The sequence below is a fragment of the Notolepis coatsorum genome (assembly GCF_963971535.1).
Source record: "Notolepis coatsorum genome assembly, chromosome: 9".
NCBI classification, from domain to species: Eukaryota; Metazoa; Chordata; class Actinopteri; order Aulopiformes; family Paralepididae; genus Notolepis; species Notolepis coatsorum.
Genome location: NC_140173.1, coordinates 135120520 through 135140438, shown reverse-complemented (window position 1 = coordinate 135140438; position 19919 = coordinate 135120520). Strand labels below are relative to the sequence as shown.

General features: G+C 42.9%; 1 protein-coding gene across 1 annotated transcript in view; it reads left to right on the top strand.

Annotated features, from left to right (window-relative positions):
• LOC311233928 (glutamate receptor ionotropic, delta-1-like) overlaps positions 1 to 19919 on the top strand; it is a gene marked incomplete at both ends in the record, with an annotated part of 834874 nt that overhangs the window by 736151 nt on the left and 78804 nt on the right. Inside the window, one exon of the mRNA XM_084320981.1 lies at positions 8330 to 8449. Within this exon, the coding sequence (XP_084177107.1) occupies positions 8330 to 8449 (120 nt within the window). The remainder of the gene's footprint in view (positions 1 to 8329; positions 8450 to 19919) is intronic.

Here is a 19919-nt window from a genome sequence, read left to right as displayed (position 1 = left end):
TATGACCAATTTTGTTATCACCCTCTCCTTTGGTTATCTCCCTTTCTGGCGCCTAAAGCTCAACACAACCTCTGTTCTTCGAGATTAATTACCCCCTGTGAGATACACCATCTGGATACGGGGGCTAGATCCACAAAGAATGGATTGCACGGAGCAAGTTGCACCCTTACTTAAAATTCATTATGAATTGAAAATGGGGGACCCTGATGTAAACAAGACGAAAGTCTTTCCCTGGTCTGCATCCCCTTAACAATTGTGTGTATTGAGCCGTACTGTATTGTACCCATTCTGCAATCTGTTAATAAAATGTTCATTCAATCAATCACTGTGCGCAGATTGATTGATTGAATGGAAATTGTATTAACAGTACGGCTCAATACACACAATTGTTAAGGGGATGTAGACCAGAGAAAGACTTTCGTCTTCTTTACATCAGGGTCCCCCATTTTCAATTCATAATGAATTTTAAGTAAGGGTGCAACTTGCTCCGTCTTAGTCTTAGCTAACTAAAATGTTGACACTTAGCGTGATATCAGGTCAGAGGTAAGAATAACAGAACATAAGACAAGATACATACTATTCAATCAATTATCATTCTTCCTAAAGGTGCTCCCATAGTCGAGCGGACTGTACACGGACTGGACTCTGCGGAGGTCCACTGGACTCTTTGAGCTTTCATAGTCGAGCGGATCTCCGCGGACCAATTTCCTACATGTCTCGTGCCAGTTTACACCAGTTTACACCTCGCGCCAGTTTGTGTGACACCAAGTGGGCGCCGCGGACGTCCGCGCGTCAGAAAATAGGAGCTTCGCACTTGGACTCTGCTTTGGGTCTGCTTTGAGTACCCTTTGGGTCAGCTTTGAGCCCGCGGGAGTCTGCTCCGTGTACGGTCCGCTCGACTATGGGAAGGGCTTAAGCCAGCTCCTATCTGTCTCCTTCAAAGTCAGCCACCAGAAGAATCTCTCCTTGAGCTATTTTGATATGATGGGTCTGTTCTAAAAACAGAATTGTTGCATTTACGACCGACCCGTGCCCCACACATCCTGGCTATAGGTTCAACCGAAGACCTTGAAGATAGAGAACACCCCACCTGACACCTCTGAGCCTTTAATGTACGAGTTAAGTGTCCCAGCTGCCCAGAGATAAGACATGACAGAGAGAAGGATATATAGGTTGAATCAACCTCCCCAATGGAGGCCCAACTACCATGTTGTTACCAACCTCCCTTGGAACAGAGAGAGAAGAGACCCAAATCCTACAATAGCCACCTGCAAGTGGCTGACCAAACTAGACATAACCGGCAACACAGTGAGCACATTAGTCGCCCCTCCAGAGGTATTTTAAACCCTTGAACATTGTCTATATATGTGTTATATATATGGCATTTCCACCAAATTGTACAACAAGCAACAGAAAATGGCCTACATCTCTATACCTTTACCATCATTAAAGGGTTAAGAATGCAATGATCTATAGTATGAATATGCAAATTGGCAACAAGCAACAGGAATTCATACCAGGAATATACAGCTTGTATTCTTTCAAGATATGTCAATACCCACTTAGCTTTCTGTGTATACTAAAGCTAATAGTCAAGTTACCACATATTGGACTATGATAGGTTTGACCTATTTGTGCACACATGCAACTCAGGGAAGAACAGAAAAGCTCTCCCTCTCTAATAATAATAATAATAATAATAATAATAATAATAATAATAATAATAATAATAATAATAATAATAATAATAATAATAATAATAATAATAATAATAATAATAATAATAATAATAATAATAATAATAAGGGGAATAATGTGAAAATGGTGCTCTGGTGTTCTGCCCATAACAATGGGTCTCATTCACCAACGGACTTAGGACAAAATATCTGACAAATCTTGGTCTTAGCACCACTTAAGACATTTTCGGGCAGATTTTGGGATTCACCAACCGTCCCTTGTCTTGGATTCGGCCCTAACTAAGATAAGGATTTAGGATCCCTGAATAGCAGTCTTAAAGGAAAACTCCAACATTTTGGGAAATTAGATTATTTGCCATCTACCCTGGAGTTAGACAAGAAGATACATACCGTTTTCTTCTCTGTGCATGCAGTAGGAGTAGGAAGACGTGCACCGTTAGCCTAGCTAACTTAAAAAGTGGCCTGACTGGGGCTATATTTTGCACTATATTTCCTGGCCTGAATGATTTCCCAAGTCCGGCCCTGGTTAAAAGCCTTATTAGTGTGTGTGCGTTTGAACGTTTGCAAGTTTCAACCATACATTTCCATATATAAAAAATTTAAAAAATTTAAAAACATTATACTATATTTTAAATTTTTTACCTCCTATAATAGTGTGGGTCGCGGCTCTCTGACACTGTTATTTGGGGGTGGTGGCCTGAAAAGTTTGGGAACCCCTGCCCTATAGTACAGTACGTACAGTAAATATCTTTTTAACGTGACTCTCCACAGAGTCGGGCGTGAGCGGATTGATTGATTGATTGATTGATTGATTGATTGATTGATTGATTGAAAACTTTATTAACAGATTGCAGAATGGGTACAGCAGTACGGCTCAATACACACAATTGTTAAGGGGATGCAGATCAGAGAAAGACTTTCATCTTGTTTACATCAGAGTCCCCCATTTTCAATTCATGACATTTATGACATACACAACATACAGATATAAGAATCGAATCATTCTAAACTAATCTAATCAGGACATTTAAGACATGCATGACACACAGATATATATCTCTGCACACCAGACTGTGCTATTAAACCAGGAAGTGCAGCACTATGTTGAGCCTGTCAGCAGTAGAGCCACTACTGCCCTGCGCTGCAACACAACAAGAGTGAACCACAGTCTCACGCTGACTGCTCGCTTATGTTGTTCCGCTGGATTCGTTTTGGATTATTTGGGCTCAAAAAGTACACTACACGGACCCGCTCTCTCACGCCGCATTTTTTTGCAGTAACGGTAATGGTGTTATTAAGATTGGAAGAGTAATCCGTTAGATTACTCGTTACTGAAAAAACTAGTAACGCCGCTACTTATAGCGCCGTTATTCCCATTACTGCATACAAGATATACAAATATACAGTAATGTTTATGCATGTCCGCAATCGTTTGAGGTTTCAGTCAAGCTTACCACCGCCTACAAATTTCCTACATTTCTCATGGCAGTTTACTACATTTAATACAGGTCGATGTCAACCAACATGCCAAGCACCCTTTTGTGGGACACCGATGCGCAACGACTCTGTGGAGTCTGGTCCCACTAGTCTGGTGACGCTAAGATGTGTACTGTACGTACTGTAGGGCAGCAGAGTATCTGTGATCTCGTAATAAAACAAGTCATTCGAATATTAATATAAGCCTACTGCGTTCATTAATTACGCGACATTTGTTAATGATGAATAGGCTTCACTTTAGATTAGGGCACACAATAGCATCTGCAAATGATTTATAGATGTTTTATGAATGTCTTAACAAATCATTTGTTGAACATGAACAAATAAATGGAGGTACAGTATAGTCGTTTTTTCATATCCATTTTTCAAAGCATCTACAAATGTGTTACAGGGCTGTACACTGCGACGAGATGATCGCAAATTGCCCCTTAATTTGGCCCGTGCGAGTGGTAAATAATATTTGGGGGCAACCTTGCGAGTAGTGATTTCAACCCTTCATTCGCATTTCACTCCTAAATTAATTAGGGATGCCCCGATCGATCGGCCAGCGATCGGTATCGGCCGATATTCAGTATAAATAATATATATAAATATATATAAAATATAAAACCGATCAAAAAACATGATCTAATTCTTAGCGGAGATCTCACTCGCTGTCGCTGACTTCTCTCTCAAGCACAGAGCTGCAGCAGCGCACGGCCCCTCCTCCTCCTCCTCCACTGCCCCTCCCGCACCCATGTAAACAAGAGGCTCCTATTGCCTCCGGCAGTCTGCTATAGTCTGGTGCATGCAACCGTGTGCTAATGTTAGCTACCTAGCTATCGTTACTGTTTAAACAGAATGACCCAGTCAACTATTCACTTTTAGTTTAATACATGAGGCATTGTCTAACGGTATCTAGCCGGCTAGCTACTGATAGCTCCTGATATCAACAAATGCTCCAGCAATAGTCTAGTAGTAGTGCATGATACCTCTGTTAGCTCGTTAGCTCACGTTAGCTCACTGTTCAAAACGAAATGTCCCATTAAACTAAATAGTTCACTCGTGTTCGCCGGACTTGGAACATCTTTCTATCCTATGTCGTCCGTTTCACCTCCCGAGGGAGTTCACAGCAGTCGTCATGACTGCCGTGTATATTCCCCCACACGCGAATACGGGCAAAGCGCTGGGCGAACTACACGATCATCTCAACAGACACCAGATCAAACACCCAGACGCAGCGATGGTAGTGGCCGGCGATTTCAACCAGGCCAACCTGAAGAAAGTGATGCCGTCCTTTTTTCAGCACATCGCTTGCTCCACCAGAGGGAAGAACACACTCGACCACTGCTATTCCCCGTTCAAAGCGGGTTACAAGGCAGTAGCCGCTCCGCCATTAACGGGGTCCACAAGCTCGAGCGATCATGACTCCATCTTGCTATTTCCGGCATATCAACAGAGATCACGTGACGCCGTCGTGTCACGTGAGACAAAGAAGTGGACCGACGAATCAGAGGCCACGCTCAAGGACGTGCTTGCAGACACGGATTGGGATATGTTCATAGGAAGCGCCAGTGACGTCAGTGAACTAGCAGACATAGTGGTGTGCTACATAACAACAATAGCTGATGGTATTGTCCTCAGGAAAACGGTGCGGATTTTCCCAAACCAGAAACCGTGGGTGGATAACACTATTAGAGCAGCTCTGAACTCTCGTACCACCGCCTACAACCTGGGTAGAGAGTCAGGAAACATGGAGGAGTATAAGGCTTCAGTCTATACTCTACGCAAAGCTGTCAAACTTGCTAAGAGGACATATGCTGACAAACTGGAGACACAAATGGCACAAAACGACACAAGAGGATTATGGCAGGGACTGAAGACAATAACTGACTATAAAGTCAGCGCCCCCTCAATGGGGAGCGACGACGCCTCCCTCGCGGACAAGCTCAACACCTTCTACGCTCGGTTTGGTGTAGACAGTGGCGCTGCTGGCTCTCCGGCTAGTGACGTCACTGGCGCGCCGGCTGTTGTGGAGGGGGGGGGGGGCAACCGCGAGGGGGGGGGGGACACTCTCTCGTTGTCGGAACACAGTGTGAGAAGAGCATTTATGCAGGTGAACACCAGGAAGGCTGCTGGCCCAGATGGCATAACAGGACGTATACTCAAGACCTGTGCCAACCAGCTGGCCCCTGTGTTCACCGCCATATTTAATCAATCACTGGCGGAGTCAGTGGTCCCTGCCTGCTTCAAGATGTCTACCATCATCCCTGTGCCGAAGAAACCCTCCCCAGCATGTCCAAATGACTACAGACCGGTGGCACTCACCTCTGTGGTCATGAAATGTTTCGAGAGGCTGGTCAAGGACCACATTTGTGCCTCCCTCCCCAGTGATATGGACCCTATGCAATTTGCATACAGGACAAACAGGTCCACCGACGACGCGGTCTCCCAGGTACTGCACAGCACCCTCTCGCACCTTGACCGTCAGAAGGGGGGCTATGTGAGACTGTTGTTCATTGACTACAGCTCAGCGTTCAACACCATAGTCCCCACCAGACTGGTGGACAAGCTGATCGAGCTAGGTCTGAGCTCCGCCCTGAGCGCCTGGGTACTGGACTTTCTGAGCGAAAGACCCCAGGCGGTCAGGGTGGGGGGTCAGACCTCCAACACCATCACCCTGAGCATCGGGTCCCCCCAGGGCTGTGTTCTGAGCCCCCTGCTGTACTCACTCTACACACATGACTGTGTGGCCAAGTTCAGCTCCAACTCCATAGTGAAGTTCGCAGATGACACTGTGGTGGTGGGGCTGATCTCGGACAACGACGAGAAGGCCTACCGGGAGGAGGTTGAGGTACTGGAACGCTGGTGCCAGGACAACAGCCTGCTCCTGAACATTGGCAAAACCAAGGAACTGATCGTGGATTATAGGAGAGGACAGCAGGAGACACACACACCACTGATGATAAACGGGGCTACCGTGGACAGGGTGAGCAGCTTCAAGTACCTGGGGGTCCACATCTCAGAGGACCTGACATGGTCAACACACATAGACACAGTAGTAAAGAAGGCGAAACAGCGTCTCTACCACCTGAGACAGTTAAGGAAGTTCAGAGTATCGGGGAAGATACTCCAGTCCTTCTACTCAGGAGCTGTAGAGAGCATCCTGACCGGAAACATCACTGCCTGGTATGGAAACAGCACGGCACAGGACAAGAAGGCCCTACAGAAAGTGGTGCGCTCAGCCGAGTGTACCACGGGTATTGCACTACCCCCCCTGCAGGTTCTATACAACAAGAGGTGCAAATCCAGAGCCTGCAGGATAATGAAAGACCCTCACCACCCCAATAACAGCCTGTTTCAGCTGCTGAGGTCAGGCAGACGCCTGCGAACCCCAGCTACTAGGACAGAGCGGCTTAGGCTCAGCTTCTTCCCCCAGGCCATCAGAGCCATGAACAATGAACATTGAGTGCTCAGAACATTGAACTGTCCACACACAAGCACACATGAACACACACACGACACGCACACTGTGCACGCTCACACACGAGCAGCCACTTAACACTTTAACATGAGCGGGCACACACTCATGTCGCACACACGCACACTTATGGCCGAAGGAAAGGACACTTTAAATTAGAATAACAGGAACAGTGTATTGCACTACCAAAGCTAACTAGCATGTCACACATGCTCTGTAAATAACTATGTACAGATACCGAGATGTCACTCCATGTTACCTGCTACCTGTTACTGCACAATGTTGTTTCTTCTTTTGATTCTATTATATGTACCACTGTATTGCACATCGTTGCGGGCAAGACCACCCGCATTTCATTGTATACCTGTATGCCGTGACAATTAAAACTCTTGACTTGACTTGACTTGACTTGACTTGAGGCGTTGTCTTAACGTTATCTAGCCGGCTAGCAGTAGCTACAGATAGCTCCTGATATCAATGTCTTATAACATTGATTCGATGCGTATCCAAGCTTGTATCGCAGTCACGAAAGGGGCTAGCTGAGGGAGTAGGGTATATCTGCAGAGCCGCAAATACCCTGCTGAGGGCATGCTGAATGTGATTTGACCAAAGCAGAGTATACACACAGACAGTGGAGATAGCGAGCATTTTGACATAACAAATACCATAGTAGGCCTCTCAATTCTTATAAAAAAAAAAGTCCCGGATATACATAAAACATTAATTGGCATAGATCTCTATGAATGGCCCAACACATTGGTCACTTTAGGCACACCCTGAAACCAGTAACATCACAAATATGAAGCAGGTAATTACCCATAAAAATAATAAACCTTTCATGGGGTTATTTACAATAATAATCATTAATTTGATTTATAAAGCACTTTTCATTGTGAAACAAAGGTATGCAGAGTTTCTTGTCCTCCTGATTAATGCAATGGTGTGTGTGTGTGTGTTGTGGTGATCTCATTCAAGGAGCACTACACAAGCGTGCGCACACACACACACACAGTTTGTTGTTTTTGTTCTATTAGTGATTTACACACGTTCTCAGTTGGTTCATTATAAAAGATACAAACCTGAAAACAAACGCACTTAACTGTTAAATAAAAGGACCACAGTAATGAGGCAGGAGGAACATATTTTTTTGCACTATAATGGTAAAATTGTTATTTAAAAATGTGCCCCTAAAAAATATTCTGTGCCCCTAAATTGATCATTTAGGGGCAAGGGTGCCCCTAGTGAAAAAGCTTAGCGTACAGCCCTGTGTTACTACACATTAAACAACATTATCTAACGATGAACAAATCAAGTACAAACAATGTTGATAATGAGTTATAAATAATGTAGAACTAATTTGTAAATGTTATACAAATATAGTTATAAATTAATTAATAATAATTTACGAATGTATATAAATGGTTTGTTCATGATTAGTTCATTATCTACAAATACCTTCTAAAGGTCTTATAACTGAGTGTTATTATAAAGTGTTACCAATATAAATATAAAATACAAAATGAACACATACACACACACACACACACACACACACACACACACACACACACACACAATGAACACACCTGCACACACAGACCAATAAACCGCCACTAATCTTCTTCCTATGTCTTGACCACTCAAACTATCACTATTCCCCTTGCTGTTGCTATAGGGACGGATCAGCGGACTGACTGGAATTATGGACTTCCGTGCCGAGGGTTCTAATTCCCACGTCCAGTTTGAAATCCTGGGAACCAGCTACAGCGAGACTTTCGGAAAAGACGTCAAACGGGTCAGTACACACAATCTGGGTCAGTACACACAGTCTGGCTCAGTACACACAGTATGGGTCAGTACACACAGTCTGGGTTAGTACACTCAGTATGGGTTAGTACACACAGTATGGGTTAGTACACACAGTATGGGTCAGTACACACAGTCTGGGTTAGTACACACAGTATGGGTCAGTACACACAGCCTGGGTCAGTACACACAGTGTGGGTCAGTACACGCAGTATGGGTCAGTACATACAGTCTGGGTCAGTACACACAGTGTGGGTCAGTACACGCAGTATGGGTCAGTACACACAGTATGGGTCAGTACACACAGTATGTGTTGTAGCCATATTGCTTATTATTTAAATGTTTTCTTTTTGACCATCATGTGTTGATATTTAGATTTAAACGTATTCTATATTCTATATTGTGTATGTATTTGTAATGAAACGGAATCTTTTTGGTTATTTGGAATGATTGCTCCCCCCTATTGGTATGAAAATGGTAGGCCTAATGGTTCGCTGATTAATGATAATTATCAGGTGGTAATTATCAGGTGTTTAAAGTGGATGTCTACCGGGAACAAGGGCAGTTTTGATTTGGTATAGACGGGGCAATCATACAGTTTTTCCGACCACACACACGCAGCAACCACAGTTAATATTCGCAGTTTGTTTTGTAGTTTGTTCGCTCGCTTTTGTTTTGGTATTGTGCATCCTATGCTTGGAGATCGATGGGATCACAATAAATAACATCTGAACGTAATCTATGACTCAACTGAATTAATTGTGAGCTGGAAAAGGTGCATCTGAAAAGTTCTACCCCGTTCTGATCGCGGCTGATGACGTTTGGGATTTGCCGATACAAAAGTCGAAAAACTCTGATGACTTACTGGCGCAACCGTATTGCTTTATGAATGAACTGGACGCGAGCCTCACGAGGAGAAAATTGAATTTCTCAAAGTCGGACGTTTGTGCTTTGGATGTTTGTCAAATGGACACATGAGTAAGGACTGTCGCAAGCGTATCTAGTGTGTCAACAAAGGCATCCAGGCATTTTGCACTTTGAAATTGAAAATAAGAGAGCTCAAACAGAGGGGTCTCCCAATGGAACATAATACAGAGTCATCTGTGAGCAGTGCTTTGGTTTCTCTAGAACCACGTCAACCTATTGGGGCCGGTAGCAAAGAGTGCAAGCTTGCTGTCGTTCCTGTTCAGGTGACGCTTTCTAGAGGAAGCCAGATTGTGCAGACCTATGCTTTTTTAGATCCAGGCAGCTCTGCTACATTCTGCACTGAAGAATTGATGACACAGTTAAATGCAAAAGGAAAGAAGATGGAGATACTACTCAAAACCTTGGGACAGGAAAAGCCTGTCACCAGCTACAGAATCACTGGGCTGGAAGTGGCCGGTATCAACAGCAGCACATTCCTGCACCTACCAGATGTGTACACCCAACAAAACATCCCTGTGACAAAAGACAACATCCCAGAGGAAAATGACGTCAGGAAATGGCCATATCTGAAGGATGTTGAACTCGCTAAAATCAACGCAGGCGTTGGACTCCTGATTGGTGTTAATGCACCAAAAGCTCTTGAACCATGGAGAATCATAAACAGTAAAGGTAATGGACCTTATGCTGTTCAGACTCTCCTCGGCTGGGTGGTCAACGGACCACTCGGTAACAGCACCACCAGCACAGATGGACATGGCCGTCCGTATGTGGGTGCAAACAGAATCTATATTGCAAACTTGGAAGAGATTTTGGTCAAGCAGTACAACCAGAATTTTGCAGAGCAGCATTATGATGAAAAGAATGAGATGTCAGTGGAGGATAAACAATTTCTGAACATCGCATCCACCTCTGCAATGATGAAAGATGGACATTACCACCTCAAGCTGCCTTTTCGCAAGGAAGACGTTAGCATGCCTAACAATCGACAGGTGGCGGAGGAGCACCTCCTGAGAAAGTTCAGGAAGAATAACACGTTCTGTCAAGAATACAAAGGCTTTATGAACAATGTAATTTCAAAAGGATACGCTGAAGAGGTACCCAAAAAGCAGCTGGAGTGACAGTGGCCAAATTCAGTTGAAGAGCCGGAAAAGGTCACTGATGATGACCCCGAAGTGAGAAACCACACCGCTATTTACAACTCTGAAAAGAGAAACCGCATCAGTGTTTACAGCACAGTGGTGGAGGGAGAGAAGAATCCCAGAAGCAAGTTTATCGAACACTTCTCCAAGTGGACTAGCCTCAAGAGAGCTGTGGCATGGATTTTGAAGTTTAAAAAAAATGCTTCAATGCTTGTGCCAGGAAAAAACAAGAGCACAAAAGGCACTTTGTGCACAAGTGGATCACAGCAACAAAATGCAAACACTGCTGGAGGACCACATGGAAACGTTTAAAGACAAGCTGACCCATCAAAATCTTTCTGTGGAGGACAAGGCCCAAGCAGAGGAAGCCATTGTGCGTTTTGAACAGGAGCACAGTTTCCGTGAAGAAGTTACTGCTTTAAGAAAGGGTTCCACAGTAAAGAAGAGCAGCTGTATTTACAGACTCGACCCTGTCCTGGTGAATGGAGTCGTGAGGATGGGAGGCAGGCTGAGCAGATCAGCATTGCCAGAAGAGGTGACATATCTGGCAATCCTACCCAAAAGTGGACATGTGCCTAAGCTGATACTCAATGACATCCATGAGTTGACCGGCCATGGCGGTAGCCACCACATGCTCTTCAGGCTTTGGCGGCATTACTGGATACTGCGAGCCAACTCCTCAGCAAGGACAGTCATAAGGCAATGTCATGTCTGCCGATGTCAGCATGGGAAAGTAGGAAAGCAGATGATGGCTGACCTTCCCACCGATCGCATCACACCAGGTCTGTTCAGCAAAGATGACGTTTACGCCCGAAGACGATGGAGGCACATGCAGTATATTGCAGACCTCTTCTGGAGAAGGCGGACTAAGGAGTATCTGCCAATGATGCAGGGGCGTCAAAAATGGAAATGCAAAAGGAGGAACCTCGACCCTGGACACATAGTCCTCATCGTGGACAGCCAAGCTCCTCGCAACTATTGGCCGATGGGCCGAAACATCAAAACGATGCCAGACTCCAAAGGTTTCATCCGCCGAGTTCTCCTGAAGTATGGCAAGGATGATGGGCCAGTGGTGGACACTGAGCTCCAACAGGTGTCACTGTTCTTGAACAGCTGGCTCCCCACTAACTGACCATCACATTAAATAATGCTAACACATTTATACTAGAGGTGGGCATAGATAAAAAAAATTAATCTAGATTAATCTATCTGCAATCCTGGATTTAATCTAGATTAATCTAGATTAAAATGGCTCAAAAGAAGAAAAAAAAAAACCTGCCGAAGGCATTCAAAATATGTGTGTTCTACCCAAATAATGACCAGAAGTAAGTCCTTACTTTTTCTTTCCTCCTTATGTTTCTCAGGCCAGGTGGCCCATTACACCATGAGCCCATCTCCCGTTTCCAAAATGCATTACAGACTGTTTGAAAAAGCTGTTTTGCTATGATAATTGGTAATGAAATATCAAAATAATGTTCAATAAGATGTACTTGTGTTTAATAAGTTGTTTTATTCAGAAGTTAACACAAATAAATAATATTACCAGTACAGTACAGTATCTAGCACACTCTCAGGAGCAAAACAGAAAGAATCATTTCAAACTTGAACTATGTGACATGGCTTGAATCAACTGCTCCAGTGGAGTTGCTCAGTGGCCAATGGTGTCAACTGTGGTTGTACTGGGCAGCTCCCAGGTGTGAATGGAACTGTGTGAATGTGAAGCAGGGCGTTCCTGAAAAATAGCATCTGTGCTCAGCGAACCTACCCTGGGTAAATAAAGGTAAAAAAAAAAGAAAACAATTTTTTTTTTTTTTAGATTAATGCGTTAATTATATTATCGCGCGATACTAGTATAGCGTTAACGCAGCACGTTAACGCCGTTAACGGCCCAGCTCTAATTTATACATATAATTTCCTCTGACATATCTTATGGCATTCGCTAAGTGGCACACACGTCCGCCCCCCAAATGATGGACTATACAGCGTGTGCACAATGGATTGTGCATAACATGGACAATACTGCATGCCCTGTTCACCTTGTCATTTTGGACAGTAAACTCATGATCAAAAAAAATAAAGAAAAAAGAAAAAATTAATTTGTTTGTCATTGTATCAATTGAAATGTATTGAACTAATGATTTGTGGTTATTACATGATTATTATATAGGCTCCATTTTGTTTATAGGTAATTGTTTCCGGGTAACAATTAGGGGCCGGTGTGGTGTAGCCATATTGCTTATTATTTAAATGTTTTCTTTTTGACCATCATGTGTTGATATTTAGATTTAAACTTATTCTATATTCTATATTGTGTATGTATTTGTAATGAAACAGAATCTTTTTGGTTATTTGGAATGATTGCTCCCCCATATTGGTATGAAAATGGTAGGCCTAATGGTTTGCTGATTAACACTTTGATTGCCCAACCCGAGTTTTCTGAAATCATACTTCATCAACCGAGTCTACCGTTGGAAATTCAGCCACTCCAGGCGCTCAGATGTGAAAAAGCGCCCCCTATCGTCTCCCAGATGGTAATTCACCCTTTTGGATTGAACTCAATGAAAATGAATGAGAAAAAAAATCCCTGACTCCACATTTTACTTCTCACTCACGCAGCCGGGGTCGATCAGCTCCACTAGTGAGCCTCAGAGCAGCGGGGATTATGTGTTTTTACAGTATACACAGTGAATCAATAAAAGGATTGATTTTTTCTAATCCATTTGGATACCATCTGATCTCAGGTAAGGAATCTATGTTACCAGTCTTAGGATAATCAGACTCGTTTTCACGGAGATATAAGCTTTTATGTGATTATGTGATATTGCTGATTGACTGTGCGAGCGGTCAGGAAATAGGAGAATCGATTTTCAGCTCGCGGCCAGAGCGTGCATGCGTACACATATACTATCGATAATCTAGCGTTTATTTGAAAACGATTCATAAATAGGCCGAAAAATAACGTTCTAGAATATTCCAGTAAAGGGCGATTATCATGGAATGTCTTCATTTTCCCATGAAAACGAGTGCTTTTCAAAATGCTAGAAAACGGAAATGAAGCGATAAAAAAACAATCTGCTACGACAATGTTGACTGGAAAATGAGTCTTTGATAAGCGACGGGCAGATTAGACACATAGCCATAATTTAAAACATAGATTAGGCGATATTAACGTTAACATTGAAGTGGTGCTGGGCATTCAAGGAGGTAAAAAGGAATTAAGCTTGGGCAGTGATGGGAAGTGTTAATGATAATTATCAGGTGGTAATTATCAGGTGTTTAAAGTGGATGTCTACCGGGAACAAGGGCAGTTTTGATTTGGTATAGACGGGGCAATCATACAGATTTCCGACCACACACACGCAGCAACCACAGTTAATATTCGCAGTTTGTTTTGTAGTTTGTTCGCTCGCTGTCGTTTTGGTATTGTGCATCCTATGCTTGGAGATCGATGGGATCACAATAAATAACATCTGAACGTAATCTATGACTCAACTGAATTAATTGTGAGCTGGAAAAGGTGCGTCTGAAAAGTTCTAACCCGTTCTGATCGCGGTTGATGACGTTTGGGATTTGCCGATACAGTATGGGTCAGTACACACAGTACACACAGTATGGGTCAGTACACACAGTACACACCGTATGGCTTGGTACACACAGTCTGGGTCAGTAGTACACACAGTATGGGTCAGTACACACAGTACACTACACACAGTATGGGTCATTCACACAGTATGTATGGGTCAGTACACACAGTGTGGGTCAGTACATTTACACAGTCTGGCTTGGTACACACAGTATGGGTCAGTACACACAGTATGGGTCAGTACACAGTATGGGTCAGTACACACGTAGTATACATCCTCAACATCCAGCCGGTTTGGATTTGATTAACATTAGGTATTCCAGTATGACAGGAATATAAATTATTTCTAACAATATGCTGTTTACCTACTGTATCCTACAGGCCCTTGTGTTATGGTTGAAGCTCTCGCCACAGTTGAACAGAGTACCTGTCAGGAGGAAGGTTATGAGTGAAGGTATCAGTAGGGAGAGTGCCCTCTACTGGACCTCTTGGGACAAGGCAGATCAGTGTGCTGCTTGCAGAGACTGGCCAGTTAAAGGTTTTGATCTGATCAGTGGGTTGGAGTTGAGTGGGGATAAGGGATGGATTGCTATTGCTGGCCAATAGCAATAGTATAATAAGTTACTATATAGTTACTATATATAGATGATATATATACCATAGCTATGAGTCAATCGTTATACTGTGAATTTTTCCAGACCTCTAAACTCCATCTCTGCACTTTTTGGACTAGGGATGTGCATTTGTCCCTTTTTTCAGTATTATGTGGTCCTTCTGAACGAATAATAGCCATTTGTCCCTGGGCCAGGTTAAGTAAGCACAATAGCCCAAAGATCAGTTATAGTCTCTCACTGAAATAGGCATTTGCGTAATTTCTCCTAATTGTAAATATTTTTGCTGCTGAATTATCAAGTCTTTCAAACAATATAATAATTATATAACAATAACTGATCAAAGAAATTAATGAATAAATGATCATGGCCTTTATGAATCCAACTCAATGTACAGTGGAAATAGCCTCCTTCACCACCACTGTGTAGCACTCAACCTTGGGCTATGCAGGCTCAATGGCTGCCATACACTGGCAGTCTGGTACTAGGCAGTAAATAGCTAATATAACAATAAATGTTGTTATGTATAGAGCTATTTTGAGTTGAAACATGTTATCTTATAATATAAAGAATGCCAGTTCCAAGTAGCTTTTTAAAGGGGTACTGAAAAATAATATGTTGAATTTTAGTTAGATTTAGATGTGTGTACCTTGCTATGCTTGATTTGTTCTGTTTGACTATGAAACTATGTTTATGATCTGTTGTGTTATATAGTTTACTTGGGGGTTTGCTTGTGTTTATGTTGTTAATATGTAACTTTTTTAAATGTCTTTGTTGGGAGAGTTTGTGGGTGATATGTGTGTCACAATTTTGTGTTTTCTTTTCTTCTTTGAAAGTTTCGCTGTGAATTGATTTGACTGTTTTATAATGGGGATCCAAATAAACAAATTCATTCAAACCATTCAAAATATTCAAATTTAAGTATCAAAAGATCATTGAGGTGTTCTCATTTGCAATGATGTCGAGATACATAGAAGAATTACATTAGACAAAACAGGTTAGATAGAGTCCAAAGTTCCAATCTAGAATGGCTAAGATAGTTTCCCCAACAAGGGCTTTATAGATAAACAAATATCAATGTTTGTTATGTCTCTCATCCAGAGAACCAACCAACCTTAGCATACAAGATGCAGTGATGAGTACCATACGGTACTGAGCCTGAGGGCTTTAGAGTGGAAGCAGCAGCATGTCTATACACCCAATAATCCAAAAACTGCTTCAGCAATAATTGTCCTACTTATCATTGGGAAGCTGGTTCTGTTTCCATACAAGAAGCCAATTTGTGTGTTGCAGTTTGCTGATATATGGTATTTAAATGTAAATTTTGCATCAAGCCAGATGCCAAGATATTTATATGCTGTAACTCTCTCAACGTCAGACCCATTCACAGTGGTGGATGTATGAAAATGTTTGTAAACAAGCAGCATGCATTTTCTTTTATTTGCATTAAGTACCAGTTACAGAATATCACTAGAATGGCACTCTAGAAGCTTGCAAGTACTGCTGATCCCCGACCAGTAGCCCACTGCTGAACTGAAACAAACTACAGTACAGCAAGAAACTAACCACAGGCAGTGGCGTTTCTGTCACTTTGAAAAATGTATTGTCCCTTTTCAATTGAATAGCATAGGCTATATGGGTTGAAATGCATTCGGTTTTCCAGTGAGTCAGTACACCAGAAACACAACCAAAATCAACAGAGTGTCCCTCTATTTCAATGCACATGTCTGAGGAGGATGAACTTGTGCGACAGCCATAGATGATTATTATTATTTATTTTTTGTATTCTCTTTTTCCCCCTCCTTTTTCCGTTTTTCTCCCATCCCAATGTTAGTCGTTATGCCAATTCCCAATCCCCTTCCTGGTCGTTGCACACTCTACCCCCTACCATCGGTCTGGGAGGGCGGAGACTATCACATTCTTCCTCCGACACATAATGTACCCAGCCCACCACTTCTTTTCACCTGGCAGCGCGGACTCTCACTGGGGGAGTGTAACGTGTGGAAGGATCACACTACCTCTCCCAGATCTTTCCCTCGTTGTGCAGGCGCCCCGACCGAACTGTAGGAGTCGCTGTTTACAACGACCAGGACCCACCCCACCGGCTTTCCCACCCGCTGACACTGCCAATTGTGTCAGTATGGGCGGCCGACCAAGCCGGAGGTATCGCAGCTGGATTCGATCCCACTGTCTCTGCGGTGGTAGACAGACGCTGTGATGGAAGTTTATAATATAATGTGAGCAAATAACAATTGTCTGAGTCCAAAGTTGAATAAAAAATTTGATAGATTTATTCCCTTATTTGATCATACAAGGAAATGCCCAGTTCAGAATCAGACCAGTGTAACACAAATGTCTGACCGAGAAGTGAGACCGAAGTCTCGTTGAACACACAGTTGATACATGCATATGACATGACGTAAGAAGCTGGAAAATAACCAGGAGGGTGGTTAAAATGATCAATACTATGACTGTTATGGCTGTCTTACAAGGAAAACAGAGCGGTTCCCACAAGCTATGTGGCTTATGGCCTATATGGCAGAACATAGTTTAATACACACTTGCAAGGATGATGAAAGTAAAATAAAATGGTTCCCAGCTACAGGAGTTAATAACAACATTGCTTTGGCTGGCTGGGGAGGACTGGGGAGATTATCGTGTGTGTCTCTTACACATTACGCTGATCTCAGTATATCAGTCTGTAAAATGATAAAACGATATCTCAACACAGATCCATAATGACATGATAATATATTCCACCACAACGATTAGTCCGCTGCGCTACCTGGCCGCCCTAGCCATCTATAATTTAACCTTGACAATTGAACCCTTGCACCAAAGAGCAAAATTGTTAAATAAATCCCAATCGTGTGTGAATGTGATATATCGCCAGAAAGTACTCAGCCTCTGTTGTCTTGAACTATGAATGAACACAATACTCTAACTTACCATCTTTAGATAATAACATTTAAAAACATTGGTTCTCATTCTCGAACATGTTAGTAAGTACTAAGTACCTTTGTAAATATCTTGGTAAATCCGTAAGTGAAAAACGTCACTCATTCTTAATCTCCAAGCTTGTTCTCGTACACCTGAATTTGCATAAAGACACGCCCCGTCAGCTCCTTATAATGCAAAACAGGGTCGGCATTGCATCTGCACCATGGCCCATTCAACATGTAGTGCGGACTGATCTCAAAATGAGATTAGATTCAAATGTATTGTCATTATACAGCACAAGTACAATACAACATCCAACCAGAGTGCAAGTGCAATAGTAACATACAATGCACAGGTGATTAAACTTGGTATAAAATATATACATGCTACTGAGTAATTGTGCATTTTTTTGGGGCCAGGGTGGCCGGAAGCGCTTCCATCACCACCGCAGTCTTCTCCTGGCTGTTGGTGACCCTCTCCTGGCTGTTAGCGACCCTCTCCTGGCGGTTAGCGACCCTCTCCTGGCTGTTAGTGACCCTCTCCAGGCTGTTAGCGACCCTCTGCCTGGCGCAGCGGTGTACTTGTGCTGTATGATGGCAATACATTTAAATCTAATCAAATTTGCTGCCCCCCGTCCACCAGCCCTGCCACGCATATTCTCTGACATATTACTGAAGTGATGTGTTTAGTCCTTGAGAGAAACTGTAAACTGCCTGTATCTAATAATAGTGACAACATGAAGTAAATCAAATTCATGTTTAAAGGCTTTATTCATCCTACATCTGTCCCGACATCCAAGCTTAAAAACTTTGGAGATCGGGCTTTCTCTCGTACTGCACCCCGACTCTGGAACTCCCTCCCCCAGTCCATCAGAGACTCCCCTACACTCTCCACCTTCAAAGCTCGCCTCAAAACCCACCTGTTCTCCCTTGCCTTCAACCAAATACCATACAGACAATATTGCAAGGACAATGGTGACAAAGAATTGTCTTTTTGTAGAAAAATAGCTGAAGCTGTTTTCATTTTTTATATCGTGGTGATATAATTTACGGCAGGCATGCTGCTGCCGCTGCTCTCTTACATTTGCTATATATCACTCTGCCTTCAGATTTATTACTGGCGATAAATATGGGACACATATTTACATAGCCTAAAAAGGAATACCCCAGTAACCCTGAGGGCAGAGTGATATATACCACTATGAATTGAAAATGGGGGACCCTGATGTAAACAAGACGAAAGTCTTTCTCTGTTCTGCATCCCCTTAACAATTGTGTGTATTGAGCCGTACCGAATTGTACCCATTCTGCAATCTGTTAAATAAAGTTTTCATTCATTCATTCATTCATTCATTCATTCATTCATTCATTCACCCTTGTACATTTGACCTCCTCTCAGTTATGTTCTCTCTCGGTTACGTTCTCTCTCGGCTTGGTTCTCTCTCTGTTATGTTCTCTCTCGATTAGGTTCTCTCTCGGTTAGGTTCTCTCTCGGTTAGGTTCTCTCTCGGTTAGGTTCTCGGCCCTATCATGGTTGATAATTGGAAAACAAATTGAATTGGGTGCGCTGGCTTCTGACTCTCCCCTCCCAAATTCAGGGCAGTAGGCTACAAAGGCGGGAGTAGGAGATCTTGCACATAATCCAGGAAGCACAATGTGAACCTCAGTAAAAATACAGCTGCCTATGAAAAACCTCTTCTGCCGTAATTGTCACCCGTCCGGTGGAGCTATGTCCCTATTATAGGCTATGAATATCCTTCATGTGCAAAACTATTAGTAGGTTTTGGCAAAGCGAGATAAAAACATATGTAGGCTAATTGCTCATATGGTGCGTCTTTGTGGTCTTGTAGGCCTACTCATTGAACATCTCTGACTATACTGTATGAACTCTCCAAAATAATTCTGTGATTACTTATCAAGTAGGCTAATCCGATTCCCTGATAGATGATTCTTTCAAAAGTATATGTTATAGATATATTATGTCAGTGCTTCACCTCATTATTTGTAGGATGACCGGACCATCCAACCTCTCAATTTTGAAAAGCTTTACAGCATAATGCGTGGAAGCTGACATGGACCCTTGGGTGTCATAGAAGTGAGAGGGTATAGGGTACGTTTGTGCTCCCTGAGCCATGGTTTGTTTGCTGTTGTGGGTGTCCCGATTCAGTCAGGGTCTTCATGCACAATGAAGAGGAATTGAGTTTTCTTGCAATCTATGTGGAGCAGGGCTGACCAGAAGCAGTAATGATGATTTAATCAC